The sequence below is a fragment of the Mercurialis annua genome, linkage group LG1-X, assembly GCF_937616625.2.
Source record: "Mercurialis annua linkage group LG1-X, ddMerAnnu1.2, whole genome shotgun sequence".
In the NCBI taxonomy this organism is placed as follows: domain Eukaryota; kingdom Viridiplantae; phylum Streptophyta; class Magnoliopsida; order Malpighiales; family Euphorbiaceae; genus Mercurialis; species Mercurialis annua.
The window spans coordinates 65,750,813-65,769,084 of NC_065570.1; the positions used below are offsets into that span (position 1 = coordinate 65,750,813).

General features: G+C 31.4%; 3 protein-coding genes across 4 annotated transcripts; 2 read left to right on the forward strand and 1 right to left on the reverse strand.

Moving 5' to 3' along the window:
• Positions 1-2,645: 2,645 nt before the first annotated feature.
• Positions 2,646-5,971, reverse strand: LOC126669054 (axial regulator YABBY 5). 2 transcript variants are annotated; one of them, XM_050362371.2, is made up of 8 exons: positions 5,723-5,971; positions 5,016-5,135; positions 4,079-4,190; positions 3,936-3,984; positions 3,747-3,822; positions 3,564-3,635; positions 3,179-3,244; positions 2,646-2,888 (listed from the first exon to the last, which is right to left on the reverse strand). In XM_050362371.2, exons 1-7 carry the CDS (start codon positions 5,795-5,797, stop codon positions 3,203-3,205), a joined length of 546 nt encoding a protein of 181 aa, XP_050218328.1. In that variant the 5' UTR covers positions 5,798-5,971; the 3' UTR covers positions 2,646-2,888; positions 3,179-3,202. The 2 variants fall into 2 exon arrangements, with proteins under 2 accessions (XP_050218328.1, XP_050218319.1); XM_050362362.2 differs by lacking the exon at positions 3,179-3,244 and having other exon boundaries at positions 5,723-5,970.
• Positions 5,972-13,107: 7,136 nt separating this feature from the next.
• LOC126675034 (serine/threonine-protein phosphatase 7 long form homolog) lies at positions 13,108-14,799 on the forward strand. Its single transcript, XM_050369604.1, has 3 exons — positions 13,108-13,756; positions 13,836-14,590; positions 14,667-14,799. The coding sequence occupies exons 1-3, from the start codon at positions 13,658-13,660 to the stop codon at positions 14,797-14,799; spliced, it is 987 nt and encodes a 328-aa protein (XP_050225561.1). The 5' UTR covers positions 13,108-13,657.
• Positions 14,800-14,848: 49 nt separating this feature from the next.
• On the forward strand, positions 14,849-16,509 carry LOC126675043 (extensin-like). Its single transcript, XM_050369616.2, has 3 exons — positions 14,849-15,238; positions 15,313-15,702; positions 15,793-16,509. Exons 1-3 carry the CDS (start codon positions 14,891-14,893, stop codon positions 16,489-16,491), a joined length of 1,437 nt encoding a protein of 478 aa, XP_050225573.1. The 5' UTR covers positions 14,849-14,890; the 3' UTR covers positions 16,492-16,509.
• The last annotated feature ends 1,763 nt before the right edge of the window (positions 16,510-18,272 follow it).

An 18,272-nucleotide genomic window follows, 5' to 3' on the forward strand; every position in this document is an offset into this window, starting at 1 on the left:
TGAAGCAATCTGGAAAAGTGTTTGCTCCATCTTTAGTGCTTTGTGGAGGATTCTTTCTTTTCCTTTTATTCTTTAATTAATTTCCATTTTATTCAATTATTTTCCTTTTCTTATTACATATGAAGATGGATGTGTAATAATGCCCTAGCTTTCAATTCACAGGAGCCAAATGAAAATGAAAATGAAAATGGTGGTCCTATAAATTCCTTTTCAAAGAGTTCATGGATTATGATTTATGAGTGGTAGACAGATAGAGTCTTTTGATAGATATCTACTTTTCAAAGATAAAAGAAGCAGTTTCTTTTTCTTTCTCAAATTAGTAATTCATTCAAAATTTTGTCTAATTTGTTGTTGTTAATAAAAATGGTAATTTTTTGTTTATCATATAAATCTATGGTAGCTTTTTATAGATGTATGCAGCTTGCTTTGTCAATTTTCATGCAACCTACTAACTTTCCTTTCAATCTACTCATTTAGTTATACATGTAATATTCCTAGCTAATAAGTTCTGTGGTTTTTAGTTTGTTTTGGATTTACTTTAGTTGTGATTTAGTGAAGCTTTTATCTAGATCCAGTAGCTGAACCAGAATTTTCTTTGCATCAAATTTACTATTTATCTCATATATAATTTTCCGGCGGCTCGGACTTTATCTCTATTTAGCCCTAAATTTATTACGGATTTATGCATATTTTCAAAAGTTTACCTCTTATTTTTTTTTTAAATCAGGGTTGAACCCTACCCTAACCTTAGGATAGTTGCGCCCCTGATCTGGATTTGAGTCATTTGACAATTAGGGGGTTAAAATTTGCACTCACTGAACTATATATATGACTTTAAGATCTATTTGGTTCAAATGAATTTCACAATTTTTATGAAATTCAATTGAATTTCTATAAGATATGAGTTTGGTTCAAATGAACTTTCACAATTTAAATTTATATTTACACTCAAAATACATTATTCAATTTATTTTACTTTATTTAAAATTCGGAAAACCAAACACAAAAATTCATTTTCAAATTATTTTTAAGTAGAATTCATTAGAAATGAAACAAATTGAAATGAATTCAATACTAGAATTAATCCAAACATGCCCTTACATTTTGATTATCATCATTTCATTTGTTACATTTTAATAATCCAATTTCATTTGCTTAAAATATCATCACAATTCTGGTCAATAATTGTTTGTCACAATAAAAAAAATTGTGCTCCACATATTTTTAAATCGGTCACAAAAGTGATAATTTTCTCGAATTCGGTGAGTAAACCCTTATAGTTGAGTTATCTAAATAAAAATGAAATGAAACAATAATAACCGAAGTATAAAATGTTATAGTTCATGACCGTAAAATGTTTTAACTCAAAATTAGATGTTCAAGTTCGTACTATATAGTCCGATCAAAACATTAATTGAAGAGTTATAAGCGATAGCAGTCTCACCTAACAACTTAAATTTTTATATTGATTAATTATCTTATCTTGTGATATTAAAATTTCTATGGTATTTTTTAAGTTCGATCATTAGTAATTTAATTTAATTAATTAAATATTTAAGCATAAGGTTAGATATGAATATACTTGTTCACGTTTTAAATTCAAATTTAGTAAGTATTTGCATAAGAAAAGTTCAGCACAATACATACTTATGCATATGTTACCATCAATAGATTCAATGGCAATATTCCTAAGATTGTGCCAAAATATACACATTATTATATGGTTAGACGTTAATATATTTCAAGTTGACCAATTCACAAAATTGATTTATTTAAAACATATAACATTCCAATTAACAATTTTTTTTCTTATCTACTTTTCTAAAAAAATAATATATTCGATGGCTATTATAGACATACTTAAATCAATTTTTGGAAAAATGGATAAATTTACAAATCAAATTTGAATAGAGTTACAACTTTTGAAAGGTTTGTATATATCTTTAAAAATTCGAAAAAGTTTGACTTTTTGGCACTATTGGATCTAAAAACGAAGGATTTAATTTATAAAGATATTTTAGTTCCTTAACATTTTATGACAATTAACTCATAGTTGAAGAGAAATATTATTATTTTTTTGAAAAAAAATATATATCTAGGACTAATTTATTATAAAAATAACCTAAAATATTGAATTATGATTTATGATTTATTTTTATTAATTTTTTTATGAATATAATTTTATTAATTAAACTCTTCCTCTTTTTCTTTTTTTAATATAATCAATTAAACTATTGGATCAAAGTGTCAATTATTTTTATTCAAAATATATTTATTAATTGTATCCTAATTATGGATATATAAATTTGTTTTGCCTAATATATTTAATAAACAGCACTAATCTACTAAGAATTTATAAATTTGTTTTGCCTTGCAATTTTTCATTTTCTTTATTTTTTGGTGAGGAGTTTTTAAACCGATCATACCAAACGGGCTCTATGTATTTATTTTTTTATTATAATGAATCCAAACTCCCAAATTTGAATAATATAATACATGTTATTTTTCTTGAAATTTTAATAAACCTTGCAGCAATCACCATTGCAATCATATTCAAAAACACAGTTTTGTTTTTCTATCACAATTCTTGTCACCAAACCAGGAACTGAAAAATCATGTAATTAATTATCAAAATAAGAATGAAGTTTAATTCAAGTTGAAGTAAATGAACATTAGATAAACAAATAAAGCTTGCGGCAAATACATTGAAGATGAAAAATATAGGTATATAGTCATATAGAGAATAAACATATTGTCTTTGAAACACCTTAAATTGAGGTCTCTAACACTTTTCCAAATCACTTCAAAGAATGAACGGTGTTGATGGATAATCATAACCTTCATTTATTATATAGCGTAGTCCTTGACATTAGGTGCTTCCCATAACCCTGCACAAAATTACATTTACTTCGATTAAAATAACTATTACAAATTAAGTGATCAGCCAATAATTAAATAATACAATTGTAATTTTCCATTTTCCATTCTGAAAATAACTGTATAGTGATCAGCAAAGAATTAAAGAATGCAAATGCAATTTTAGTATGTACAACATATGTACATAAGCCGAAACATTCAATTAATTTCTGTTCTATTTTGTTTTTCAGACTTTCAAGCTTCTACTCCATTGGAAAAAGATAACATAATAAGTGGAGCAAGTTTTGGGATTTGACATTACTATGAATTTCCAATGCTGATTCATTTATAGGTGGAAATGCTTCAGTTTCTTCTTCATTGAGTAATTCTGATAACAAACATCATATACATATATATATTACTACAAAAAAAATCTTGAAATCAAAATTGCATTTACTAAATAAAATTTCCTTCAATTCTTATTGTTTATTGAATCAGTAAATTAATTAAGTAGAGACAGTATTGTAATGTAAATTAAGAGATTCTTCCCTAGACCGGTTCTAGGAACGATGCATGGATCCAAGCAAATAAATGTTACAAAATGAGAATTAAGAAAAAATATGAGATTTTTAATATTTGATTGGTTAAGTTCATACATCTTTTACGAACCCGGTCTAGATAAGTATTTTCGGAAAAATAGTACTTACATCATCTAACTTATTAGTTTGATTGTTGCTCTCCAACATCAACCCAAAATGAATATGAGGATAATGTGCCCACTACAAGATCACATAGAATGAAATAATTACCGGTCAATAACCAAAAGATCTTAATATGATATTATAACAAAAAGGTTTAATTTCTTCAGTAATTAATAATTTTCCACTTACATTTTTGGCAGCAGTACTGAATGCTTCTCTGTGACTAATATCAGGATTGTTTGCTTTAATCCTCTGAATCTCCTCTCTACAAAAGATTCACAATGTTTCATTAAATATGCATGTATAAAGCAAAACCCTAGCTATGAATAAAGGTTAGTGTGTCATCAAGAAATAAAAATTCGTTTTTTGTTACAGTACTTTATGAACTGGTTATATGCAGAAGGTACTCGCTGCCTCTTCTCGGGAGCTGAGATCGAAAATAACAGCACATTAATTAATGTAAACATGAATCTTCTCGTAAAAAATATGTAGAAAATTAAAGAAAAAATGTGGCAACTCACGTCGATTAACAATTTTTTGTTCGGCAACTGGTGGTCGCATCGAAATCCTGTTATTGCATTTTGATGAAGAACCCAATTCAATTCTGTAGTCAGGCAAGGTATGCTTTGGTGCCTGTAAAAATATTCAAGAAATTAAAGAAAGATGACAAAAAATTTCAAGAACAGAAACTTTTGTTGAAACACTGACAATAATAAGGGAAAGAAAGAGAAAAATGCGGGCTGAAATGATGTTTTTCTTTTTCTTTAAATAAAAGATAAGATAAGATAATAAGTTGCAGAATTGAATCAGTTAAAATTGTATTGTAAATAAAACCCAGGTTGACAGGCAGGTGTAAGAATTAAATATTAAAAAATTAACTTTTATAAGGATCTATATTTATAAATAGGTAGATAGTCTTGTTTTTTTATTAAAATTATTGAGAGATGTGTATGAATAAAATCCAGAGTATAGGACAAATATTTGTTATGAAAAGAAATCATTAAACTAAAAGAACCCTAATACATAGACAGTCCATCAAATCAAAGGTAGCAAAAACAGAAAATAAGAAAATCTGTAAAAAGTGGGCTGAAGAAAGTAGAAAAAGAAAACCCTAGAGACAAACAAAAACTAGGTAGGTTATATTTTTAAACTATTACGGCCACAAAAATAAGGCTAGAAAAAATAGGTAGGTTTTGGTAACGGCGGCTGCAGCTGAGAATTCTGCAGTACTGTGAAATGTTTTAACCAAAAAATAATGCTCATAAATTATATAAAATTACTAAAGTTAATCAGTAGAAAAATACAGATCTTGGAAGAACCTAGAAGCCAGAAACCCTAGATTTTCAGACAGAGATAGATCTTTTGTTTCTTAAATCTTAGGAGTGTCTGTAGATAGAATTATAGGTCGGAAAACGCCCTAAAAATAAGCTGAAATATGTGTTATTTTTTGTTTGTCACCTGAGAATCTGGCCATGATAGTGACTGAAAGGCAGCTGCCATGTTGACGGACCATAGATTAGCGCAGTGCCCACATCGGACGGTAACTATGTCAAACATACTGCTGCATGGAACGCTCACCTGCAATAACCCACACCACCATCATTACCACTAATTAACAAATATGAAAAACTCAAGTCTCAGAAAAATGAGATTAATGTGTTCTTTTTTCGAAAAATGAAATTCATTGTGCTTTCTATAAATAGGTTAAAACTGAAGATGAGATGAGATCTTCATTTTTTTGGCTAAAATCAAGAATATATATATGTACACCATTTTATGTGGTTTAGCCAAGGATAAGCATGGAAACTAGAGAGAGAAGAAATGAAGAACTGGTGAAGGTGTTGTCTTCATCAAATGACAAAAACTTATCAAAATCTAAATTCACACTAAAATAACAACAAATAGAAACCAATTAAAAAAAATACATTGGAGGACCTTCTTCAGGGTCTGACTTAGTTTTGACTGAAAAAAAAGAAGAGAGAAGTCCAACGATGGAGACCTGACTGTGAAGAAAAAATCAAAGATTTCTGAATCAAACATGGCACGGGAGCCTGATGAGTGATGATCATCAGAGAAAAGAAACGTTTCTTTCTTAATTCTTGTGAAATAAATTATGCAGAAAAAGCCACAACAAAACAAAAACTACTGAAATATATAAGAAATACCGCGAGAACAATATTGCAAAAGTTGCAAGGGATGTAGCAGAGTTGCTCAGGAACAGCATCGATGCAGCTTGACATCTTTAATTAATAATAATTTTTTTTTGAAGAAGAGGAAGATAAGAATAGAAAAGAAAGAACAAGTTGCTGCAATTTATATAAATAGAGAGAAGAAGCTAAGTGAAAGCAAAAGCTTTCTTTTTGATTCTCTCTCTAACACAAATGCTTCTTAGTTTTGATGCCGGGCAACAGTAAAAAAAAAAAAACTTCCATGGGCCATATATATAATACCAAGAAAGAGAAACACAGAGAGGGCGTAGAGCCAATGTGCAGTGATTAAGAACCAGACCGGCCGGATCGGTTTGTTCAACTGATTTGGTTCTAACAATTATAAATATTGTTTAATTGCTTTTTGGATAGATAAAAACCATAAAAATTGGAAACTATTGAATCGGGTTAAACTGTAAAAATCGTCAAGTTTTTAATTTTTCTTTAGAATGTGATTTTTTTCATTAATTTTCAGTTTATTTAGTAGTGAAAATTTTATTTGTGTGTTAGGTTTAAAAAAGTATATACTTAAGTCTTATAGATATATATAAGACATATATTTTCATACTTATTTGGTCGAACTATAAATTGAACCAATTGAACCAGAATTTCCATCGGCCACTACAAAATGAATTTAAAATGAAATAAGAAATAAATAAAAAAATAAAAAAAGGATAGTAGTTGGGTTTTAGTGGTGCTCAAGGCAGGCACAAAAATGCTTGGACAGTGAAAGGGGAAATAAATGAAAATGAACGAGTTAAAGCCATTTTGATGTTTGGAGCATTTTATACTTAGAAAAATTATCTAATGATGTCTCCTATGCTAATCACTAAAAATTATTCACCAATTATTAATTTGGTGAAAATTCCCGAATTTACTTTAATGAAGTTAACCAAATCCAACATTAATTTTTTTTTTTAATTTTTTCGTTTATTAATTTTTTCACATTGTATTCATATTTTAACAATTACACCCAAAAATTTATTTTTATTCATATTTGACGTGGATTCAGAACTTGTGGGAAAGCTGGATCGAGATAATTATGGAGTTTTCCATAATATGTCAGAATACAAAAAGTATCGGATTAGACGGTTTAATTCGAGTGAAAACAGACCAATAAACAAGACTTGTTGACTTTGCAATGAGCCCAGCCACTTTTAGGCTGAATTCTTTTGTTTAGACCTACAAAAGGGCGTTTTTACAATTACGGCTGATTTAAACTTTTATTAATTTATTGTCTGTTATGCCCTGTTTAGAGTTTTTGTTTTGTATTATTATTTAAACAACCTTCTGAGTTGTTGGAAGGTAGTTATTAGTTTTTGATATTTTGAGACATGTTTTGTTATTTTTTAAATTTCGGTATTTGAATCAACAAACATTTGATGCCTATTTCCTAGTATTCTTATTATTGAATCAATGGGTTTATAAGTTAATTGCTGGCATTATTTGATAATCAACGGCTTTTAAATTATTTTGTTCTTTATTGTGAGTTTCGCTACGTCAATATTCTTCCGAATTCTATATATAATATTATTTATATTTAAAATGTAAATAAAATGCTGTCAATTTTTTTTATTACATAACCTTGTTTTATTTAAACATAATGTTTTTATGTTATCGTTTCGTAAATTTATTTATATATTTTTTATGTTATCGTCTTGTAAAATTATTAATATAATATTTTTATATTATCGTCTCATAAACTATTAATATAATATTTTATATTATTGTGTGAAATTAATGTACAATTATTTATTGATTAAATTTTTAATTAAATAGATAATAGATAATAAATGTTAAATTATAATTTAATCAAATATATAATCATAAAAAGATAAAATAATGAGGGAAGAAGCTTATAATTTTTTACGAGAGAAGAGTAGAGAGTCACCTAAATGGTTTTTGGTGAAAACCACTTAAAAATGCAATATGTTTCACATAATTTAACACATATTTTTCGTATTTAAAAATAGTAAGTTATGTTTAGGATATGTGTTGAATATTTAATTAAAAAATATAATAAATTTATAAAAATATTTACAATCCTTGAAAAAATTAGCAGAAATTTATTTAAAACTAATTTTGACAATATAGTTCAACAATTTTACAAGTTATAACAATTATATCAAATAAATAAATAAAATAAATAGTCCAATTAACAAAAATATAATCTAACATCTTAAACTATTTTTATGATAAGTCCATATTTAGAGAATTTTTTATATTTTTTTTCTATGATAAAAATATTTTAATAGTAATATATAATTTTTCTTAAAATATTAAACAATTTCTTAAATTTTTTGATTTTATCTCTAATTATTTACTAATTTATTATAAAAATAAACTAAGGAACTAAAATTATGATATTTTTATTATTTAAGCCTTTCACATTTTTTATTTAATATATGGATATAATTATCAGTATTTATAAAATTGATGGATCGAACTGTCAAAATTATTTTTTAAAAATAGTTTTAATTGTTTAATAATAATTTTTTTTATAATTGAAAAGAGAAGAGCGTTTGTGGGAGATCAATTTGATAATAGTTATAAATATATAAAATTATTTTATCGATACAAAATATTAATTTATCTGCAAAAATGACGTGCATTATATTTGAGCATTAATGATCTATGCAGAATTTATTTTTTATCTAAATATCGTAAGAGTTTCTCATAAATTTTCTATTACTATTATAGAATTTACTCATATGAGTGATGCATCATAAATCAGATTTAGACAATAATCCTCCATTAATAAACATGTCATTCGATTTACACAAATATTTTCCACAAAATAAACCCAGAAAAGATTAGGGTTTGAGAGGATGGGTAGCTTTTGGCAGATACAAACATACTAAATCTGTTCAGATATCCAAATTTGGAGATATATGGAGTCATGAGTCTGAATGTGACCACTTTCAATATCATTTCTGCATCTGTATAGCGGACTATAAGGGCTGTTTTTTCCAATTAATACTGCATTTATTTATTGTGTTAAAGATTGATGACAAGAAGGATTATAGTCACCAAAATAAATGAACATGAATTAAATTATAAAGTTTAGTTATTAAAAATTAAGAAATAAAATTAAAATTTAATCATTAAAAAAATAAATTAAGTTCACTAATTAAAGTGAAATATCTCAAAAATTAATTAGTGATTCTTAGTGATGGAAAGACTACAATGGCGAAAAAAGTAATTGAAACATAAGGGCATAAGAGAGGATGGATAAAGTAGAAATGTTATTAGGATATCTTCTTTGGTCCCTTTCCATGTCTACATAAATGCATATAATAATGATTGTAATAACCTTTTAGCATACTCTTCTTAATCATGCATCTTCAATTCTGTATGAAATTCATTATATAGGCTATAGGTTTTGAATTTTAAATAAAAGTTTATATCCCTAAGTTTAGAAAGATTCAATTGAAAATTGCCCATTGTACTCCTAATTTCAAAAAAATATATTCATTAACCATTGATTTTTTTAAACTATACCAAATATATATATATTTATCACACACACTTCACACTCATATAACTCATTCTATTTAATAATGTTTTTTGTATAGGCAACAAATATTTTTGCAGCTAATTTTTTTTACTGCTAAAAAATATTTTACAGCATTAATTTTAAAAGTTGCTGCCATTAGTTAAATTATAGCAGCATTTTATAACAAATTTTATCACCAATTATTTAAGGCAACGTTTTATTAGCAGCAACATGCCACAATTTTTTTTATTACTATATGTTAATAGTAACAATTTTAGTACTATTAACAGCAAAAAAGTTTGCTGCTAATTCTAGTATTTCTTATAGTGATTTAATAAAACTTAATGCAATTCAATAATAAATGAGAATGATAATACTATAGTATTTTTTTTAACTTTAAAATGTTATTCCCAAATTAGTTATTAAAGCCTCGCTTGGTTCATTTATAGCAATTCCTGGGAAGTAACTTCCCGGGAAGTGTAGTTACTGAGAAGTTAACTTCTCAGGAAGTTTGATAAATGTTGCTTGTTTCAATTTTTACATCCCGGGAAGTACAAAATTAATTTTAATATAATATACTATATTTTTAACTAAAAAACATAAATGTCCTTTGATAATTTTTATATTGTTAAACAAATAATTTTAATTTAAAAATCGAGCAATAAATAATTTAATTTTTGCTTATTATCTCTTATATTACGATTCAAGTACTATTTAGGAGAGTTTTTAAATATCAAAGTTTAAAAATTATATTTTTTTAATTTGAATTTTACATAATATAAAATATTTAATAAAAATATTTACTTATTATAAATAACAATTATAAAATAATATAAGTATATTTTTTGAAATAAATAAAAATATTTTTATATGAATTTTAAAATAAAAAAAGAAAAGAATTAAGTTTAAATTAGGAAAAACTAACAAAAGTGCTAGGGAAGTTCTACTTCCTTGGGTTTTACTAGGGAAGTTACTTTCCTAGTCAAAGGGAAGTCAAACATCCAACTTTCCGGAAGTAAAATGTAAAAATTGAACAAAGTAAAAAAAAATTGCTATTTACCCCCAACCAAACAAAGCCTTTGCAAGTCAGTAATATTATAAGAAAGGTAATGCATTTGATATTTTGTATTTTACTGATCATTGTAATAATATTATTTTAAAATTTTACAAAAGCTTTTAAATATATATAATTATAAATAAAATATATAATTTTTTTATCATTAATATTATATTAGTAATACTACATACACTTTACAAATTAATTTAGATCTACTGTGTTAAAAAATCAAATCTTTTTGGATGAGGTCAATTATAATCAAACCTTTCAAAAATATAAATTTTAGCTAATTTTCAATAAGTATGTTTCAATTTTATCAATCACTCATTTTTTTCTTAAAAAAAAAACAAATAAATATTTTTAAATATTTTTATTTCTAACCAAACATAACATTTTAAAATGTGCTCTTCATTAATTTAATTTTTTAAAACAAAACAAACCAAATCAAATTTTAATAAGATGTAGATACAATTTTTTTTAAAGATCTCTAAATCTGATTCAGCTTCAAAAATTTCCCAATTTTTATCTCCCCAAACCGCTAGCGACCCACATTCTGTTGCCATTGACATAGGCCACATGCCATTTTTATCGTCCATTTTAGAGGTTTATATGGTAACTGTAGCAATTTTTTTTACCTTTTTTTATGAATCAAAATGTATATTAAACCATAAATGTAGACTTAAATATTTGACCATATAAATCTTTTGTATTATTTACTTATTTTGACATATTTTTATCTATTAAATTAGATTCAAAATTAAATAATATCTATATATAATGTTTCGATGCTGTCTAACTCAATTCGGTCAGAACATATAATAGGTAGGCCAAACCTTCAAAAAATAACAAATCTTTGCGACTTTTGTCAGTTACGATTAAACTTTTCAAAATTAGCAAATATAACCTGTTTTTTTGCATATTATGTTTCTTTATAGCCATTTTTGAACCGGTTCATTTTTTTATTGTGATTAAACTTTTTATTGTGACACAACACACAAATGTTTGATATTTTATTATGATTAATTTTTTTTTTAATTTTATATACATGGTTGTCATGTTGGCAAAAAAATCGGTTTGATTCGAATTTAGCTATAAAAAGAACATAATATACAAAAACGGGTTATATTTATTAATTTTATAGATTTGATCATAACTCACAAAAATTGCAAAAATTTAGGGCCTAGACAGGTATTATGGTGGGTTTTTGATATTTGGGTGCCTCAAAGGCACCCAAAAATCCAGTATAGTGCCTCTTCTGGAATTAATTCCAGAAGAGTGCCTGGGACCACATGGTCCGCATTCTAGGAATGCGGACCACGTGGTGTTCCGCATTCTCGGAATGCGGAACACATTAATCAGCATTAATCAGCTGATTAAAGAGTGTTCCGCATTCCTAGAATGCGGAACACTCTGATTTTACCGTTGGGAGCTGACAGCTCCCAACGGTAATTAATGTGTTCCGCATTTGACAAATGCGGAACACATTAAAAATCCGAAGGCTATAAAAGCCTCCTCCAGCAAGTGTTTCATTCACAATTTGAAGCAAAAAAATACTTAAAACATAAAAGTTCGAGGGAGACGGTTATTATTTTGAGCGGAAAAATCTTGAACCGAGGTGTTTTTATTTCGAATCTATATTTTGGAGCTAAGGAGTTATATTATTTAATACTAATTATTTTGGAGAACTACAAGAGGTTAGTACGTTTAATTATTTTATTTATTGCTTTAAATAATTTTAGTATTTGTAAATATTAGAAATGCATGTATAAATTTAATTATAATAGAAAAATATTAAATTTTAATTATAATTTAGAAATACATGTATAAAAAAGTTTATAATGTAGAAAAATGTTATCTTAGCCTAATAGTTATTTAGAAATGTATGTATAATATAAAAAAATTATTATAGTTTATTAAAATATTGTTAATTGTTAAAAAAATTAATTGTAAATTGTTATTGCATACAATTATATTAGGATATGTTTAATTTATTTTTATAATATATAAAAAAAATATTAGACATAAAGTAACAATAATTACAATTGATATGTTAATGCTATTAATTTGAAATTCGCATATTAAATATAACGGTGTCAAAATTTGCTGTTTATTAATTAGAAATGACGAGTCCAAATATATCTTTGTTGATATGGTGTGATGGCCGTATTGTGAGTTCTCCGTGTGGAATAGAATACCACGGGGGTCGTCCGGTTAATATGGCGCTTAGCGAGAGAATGAGTTTCGAGGAATTACAAAATATTTGTAGAAGAGCAGTTTCTACCGACGGGGAAGTAGAAATTTCAAAAATCTACTTCCGGCTTCCAAGAATAGTTGGGGGTGCGATACGCTCGTACTCGTTGTTTTCCGTGGAGAATAACGAGCATGTGTTTGGAATTTTGAACGAGGTCGTGCGGTATCCGCAACTCGAGATTTTGGAATTGTACGTGGAATACGAGGCCGTGGTTCGCAACAAGACTTTACTAGATCAGTTGGTCTTATGTGATTCAAGCGGGTCTGATAGGGGTAGTGGTGAAGAGGAAGAAGAGGAACAAGAGGATTTCTACGACAGCAACGAAGAGGATGTCGAGGAAGACTTAGGAGCAGATTCACAATATGAGTCGCAACTTCCTGAGCATGTAAGAACGGCGGATCTTTGCGACTTTGACGTCGCCCCGGAGGATGATGAAAAGATTATGTGGGATCCTGGGATGGAATTCCGAGTAGGGATGGTATTCCCAAATCGCGATGCCGTCCGAGCTTGTGCGACTACTTATTCGGTCGGGGTGGCCGTTTGTGCAAAGGAGAAGCTGAACCCTCTTGAGTTTGTGCATTGGCATTACCAGACCAAGTTTGCAATTCAATGCTGGAACACTCCATTTAAAGTGTTACGTGCCGGCACATACTGGAAGAAGTCCGGCGTAGACGAACCCCACTTCATTCCAAACCCTGAATGGCGTCGAAAAAGAGGGCGTCCAGTCAACCAGCGCTTCAGGAACGAGATGGATCAGGAATACAGGGAAGATCCGAGTCCTAACTGGTGTAGTAGATGTTGTCGCCGGGGTCACAATGCAAATGATTGTACCAATCCTATCCGAGATGAGTAGATTATGACTGTTATCGTGTAATAGACAGGAAGTAGTTATGACTGTTATTGTATTTGTGATGACTGTTATTGTATTTGTGATGATTGTTATTGTTTTAATGAATGTTACTTTAGTAATGTATTATTCTTTTGAATCTCCTTTTAGTAATTCTTGCGAATATCATTCACTAATGTATTATTCTTATGAATGTTTGTTGTAATTTTTAATAACTGTTGTATGTATTTTTTATTTCAGCTATGGCTGAACGTCGGGACTACTACACTCCTGGGCCGTTGGTCCCAGACGTTCTGACAATGCAGGACGATCACAGATCCTCGGTTATTTGGGATAACCAGGTAAAATCTTGTTTTTTATTGTCCTAATTTGGTTATAATTTTTAGTGTCCTAATTTTTATGTAATTGTTATATTTTCAGGGCGACGAGTCTTCCTTAGGGTCACGTTCGAGCGCCAGACTTACTCCATTTCACGAGCTAGATTCTCGCATCAGGAATGGGATTATTCAGACTGGCATGTCTGGTTTTCTAGCGATGCGCCAGTTTCCAGTTGACTTGTGCCTTATCACAGCTCTTGTGGAGAGGTGGAGACCAGAGACACACACGTTTTGGTTTCCAGAGGGCGAGTGTACTATCACGCTGCAGGACGTGGCCATCCTGACAGGGCTCCCAGTGGATGGGACGCCCGTTACCGGACCTCGTATACGGGATTGGAACACGGTGTCTGTTCCTCTTTTAGGGAGGCAGTTAGAGGTCAGCCGTCCCCGTAAACCGGGGTCCTCGTGGGTTAGTGGTGCTTGGTTGTCAGCCCAGTTTGGTGGTTGGACGGTATTGCCTGCGGGTGCTACAGAGGATCAGGTCGACCAGGCGGTTCGAGGCTACCTTTGGGCTGCTTTACAGGGTCTGTGCTTTCCGGACTTGAACAGTGGCCACTTGGGCGTGAGGATTCTTCCGCATCTGGCGGATTTAGGCCACTTGCGCGATATTAGCTGGGGATCGGCTGTTCTGGCGTATTTGTACCACGAGCTATGCCTCTGCGCCTCTGCTTCGGCGGACAGACAGAACATCGGGGGCGCCGTGTGGATTCTACAGCTCTGGGCTTACGAGCGACTTAGGCCATTGCGACCCCGTTTGGCCGACTTTACCGTCACAGGGGGATTGCCTTTGGGTGACAGGTACATTTTTCGTATGAAGTTATCTAAATTTTACGTTTTTTAGTACGCTTAAAATATAATTTAATAATATGTGCAGATGGGCGGGTCCCAGACAGCGGGAGCGGGGGACACCACGAGTTCCCAGACACTCAGTTTCTCACTTCAGACTGTTATTGGACGGGCTGCGTTACGACGATGTAAGTTTTAATTTTTTTTTTGAATTTAACTAACGTCCTGACAAATGTTAACTAAATTTTTAATTTACGTGCGCGGATCGTTTGGCAGCCATACTCCGACGACGTTCTCCAGTCCATCCCACAGATGTACCTGACAGGGCGACATATCTGGCGTGCCCGAGTGCCAATGATCTACTATCACATCGTGGAGTGGCACCAGCCGGATAGGGTTCTGCAGCAGTTCGGCTTACAGCAGCCCATTCCCCTGCCTGCTATGCAAGATCGGCGCCTTCATAACATCCAGTATCAGGGGAACTACAACTTCGATGAACTGCTCTCAGATTACATTCAGATTTGGAACAACAGAGCGGCTTACGTTGTTCAGGGTTACCAGCTCCAGCGACCACCTCACTACCATTCAGCGTATATGGAGTGGTTTCGGAGCCGCAGCCGGCGTTGGATTACCCATGAGGGCGCAGCAGCCGGACAGAGTGTACGTATTTATTTTATTATTAAATTTCTCTTATTATTGTATACACTGACAATTTGTTTCTTTATTGTAAACAGCGCGACACTTTCGAGATGATCGCCCTTCAGAGAGAGGCGCGTGCGTCTAGGATTGGGACTGCTGCACGCAGTTCTCAATTAGCTTACGGAGAGGAGCGCCGTGACGTCACACTGCCCCCACCAGAGCCAGCAGTTCCGGCTTACGTACTACCTCCTCTTCCTCCCCTGACCATCGATCTGGCTCACATCAGGGGAGCGCGTAGACGGCAGCCTAGAGTCGCCCCGCCTCGCGAGCGCCCGGCAGACCCTATCCCCCCACCGGTCTACTTCCACTTCGATCCTACAGCCACTACAGACAGACGGGGGGAGTACTATGGCCCGACTCAGTACTACGGTTCCACTTCCACTTCAGCATCACAGCCTCCGTGGCATCAGACCTATTTCCCACAGGTTTCATGTCATTTATAATTTAATTTATTGCTTTTTAACTCGTAGTTAAATATATATTTTAAATGTTGCGTTTTTAACTTTCTATTTCAGGGACCCCAGGTATCATCGTATCAGGTCCCGCCTTCGTCGATGCCGTTTTTTGAGCCGTCGTACGGACAGACAGCATATACCACTTCTCTGGGCACACCACCGGCGTCTCAGTTCCAGCAGGCCACACCACCGGCGTCTCAGTTCCGGCAGACCACACCACCGGCGTCTCAGTTCCGGCAGACCACACCACCGGCGTCTCCGTTTCAGCAGGCCACACCACCGCCGTTTGCTGCATCAGATCAGTATTACCGTCCAGCGCCATATACAGATGCTCCACCGTTCACGTCTTTCGATCAGTGTTACCGTCCCACGATGCCTTCGGATGAGCAGCCGTCGACGTCACATTCCCGGCCATCTTCTTCTCACCAGGCCCAGGATCCATCACAGCTACATTTTACACTGTCAGAGTCATGGTTATTCGGTCCGGAGATCGGTTCAGAGGCGTACGAGGAGCTTTTATCACGACCGGATCTCACACCTCCATCTTTTAGACTTCTACCGCCCACACAGGAGGAGACCGGTACTGCACCACCAGCAGCAGACGTTCAGCATTCAGCTCAGGACGAGGACGCCTCCGACAGCGGCGAGAGCCCTCCGGTAGCCAGACAGTTTCACTCGATCACAGACAGCTCGCGGCACCGACGAGAGACTCACGGTTTGAGGGTACAGAGACCGAGGACTCGTAGATATGAGGATTAGATTTCATATTTACCTTTATTTATCGATTTTTGTATTTTAGTATATGTTGTATGTTTACTATATTCAGTATATTATAATCGTTTGTGAAAATTGTTATTTTTTTTATAAGCGTCTGTTAAAATTATTAATTAAATAAAATAAATATTTAAATCGTCAATTTTTGTATTTTTTTTATAAATGTTTGCTAAAATCAGCAGTTAAATCAAACAAGCATTTAAATCGATTATTAATATATCGTTATTATTTTAAATTGTTTTTAGTTATAGTGTATATTAAAATGATATTTTTTTTTAAAATTAAAATTCTGCAATGATTGGGCATTTAGTGCCCAATCATTGCAGCCCCAATGATTGGGGAGACAAATCTGTCTCCCCAATCATTGGGGAAGCACGTTCCGCATTCCTAGAATGCGGAACGTGCTTAAGCAGCTGATTAACAAAAGTTAATCAGCTGCCCACCCGTTCCGCATTCTAGGAATGCGGAACTTCACCTGTTCCGCATTCCTAGAATGCGGAACGGGTGGGACCAGGCACTCTTTCGGAATTAATTCCGAAAGAGGCACTGATTTAGAATTTTGGGTGCCTTTGAGGCACCCAAATATCAAAAACCCTATTATGGTAGCCACAGTCTGAAGATGCGCACTCAAAAGAAGTCCTAAATTGGAATTTGAATTGCATGCTAAAAACAGTGATGATCTTCATATCCCACAATTAACCATCTTCCTTAATTTCATTAAACTTAGATCAATGGTGACCTTAACTAGTGGTACGTTGCGTCAAATAATTGGAAAAATGTATTAACTCTATGCCAATCAACTCACATTATCTATTAACTACAAAATATCCAAAGAAATTCACAGCAAAAGTGCATTATTAGTGGTATTGCCATTATAGGAGTTAGTGGAAATACCACTTAGCAAGAATGAAAAAAAAGTTGCATGTATTTCAAAAGACCAAGTTCAACATCACATCGATCCAACTTTGTATCATTTTTGTGAGTCTGAGGTTCAGTCTTTGAGACAAATCATAGAATGTGTTAGTTGGTCAAATTATTGCTCGTCGCATATTAGCTATATCATTAAAAGGTAGAAACTACTAGTTTAGTCAATAATATATATATATATATATATATATATATATATATATATATATATATATATATATATATATATACACACACACACGTGTCGAGCCTTGTATGAGACAAGTGTAATAACACACGAATCGAACAAATCAAACACCGAAATTTGGTAAAATTCTAAAACAGAATCGAATCACACTTTAAGTTCAAACCCATGTCAAATCAAGTCGAAAAATTCCGGTTCGGTTCGATTAAAAACCGATATTTTTTATTTTTTAGATTAGAAAAATTAAAAAATAATGGGTTAATATTGTTTTATTTATATTAGTATATTTTATCTATTATAAGAATTTTATTATATCTTAGGTATATTAAAAAATAAACAATAAAAAGTACAAATAAATATATTTCTATATATAATTTTTTTAAATTTGTTATTTGGTTTTCGATTAAATCGGTTTTCAAAAAGCTATTACAGAATCAAAAACCGAATATCAAATTTTTGTGTTGACAGAAACATAACCAAATCATATTAACCAAAATTACCAAACCAATATTAGAATTTCGGTTTGGTTTTGATCGGTTCGGTTTTTGCACACCCCTAGTCATTTGTAGTCTAAATTTAATAAACATATGTTTCAGTTCTATCAGTTATTCAATTGGCTTACAAAAAAAATAAACTTTTTTTTTAACTTTTTTCA

Bases quoted from the DNA above. Each gene is read 5' to 3' on its own strand.
- LOC126669054 (XM_050362362.2), bottom strand. From the start codon at position 5,797: ATGTCAAGCTGCATCGATGCTGTTCCTGAGCAACTCTGCTACATCCCT. The intron at 4,191-5,015 runs GTGACAAACAAA...ATATTTTTACAG, and splicing joins TATCATGGCCAGATTCTCAG to GCACCAAAGCATACCTTGCC. The intron at 3,985-4,078 runs GTGAGTTGCCAC...TTTCGATCTCAG, and splicing joins ACAAAAAATTGTTAATCGAC to CTCCCGAGAAGAGGCAGCGA.
- LOC126675034 (XM_050369604.1), top strand. From the start codon at position 13,658: ATGGCTGAACGTCGGGACTACTACACTCCTGGGCCGTTGGTCCCAGAC. The intron at 13,757-13,835 runs GTAAAATCTTGT...TTATATTTTCAG, and splicing joins CGGTTATTTGGGATAACCAG to GGCGACGAGTCTTCCTTAGG. The intron at 14,591-14,666 runs GTACATTTTTCG...TAATATGTGCAG, and splicing joins GGATTGCCTTTGGGTGACAG to ATGGGCGGGTCCCAGACAGC.
- LOC126675043 (XM_050369616.2), top strand. From the start codon at position 14,891: ATGTACCTGACAGGGCGACATATCTGGCGTGCCCGAGTGCCAATGATC. The intron at 15,239-15,312 runs GTACGTATTTAT...TATTGTAAACAG, and splicing joins GCGCAGCAGCCGGACAGAGT to CGCGACACTTTCGAGATGAT. The intron at 15,703-15,792 runs GTTTCATGTCAT...TTTCTATTTCAG, and splicing joins ATCAGACCTATTTCCCACAG to GGACCCCAGGTATCATCGTA.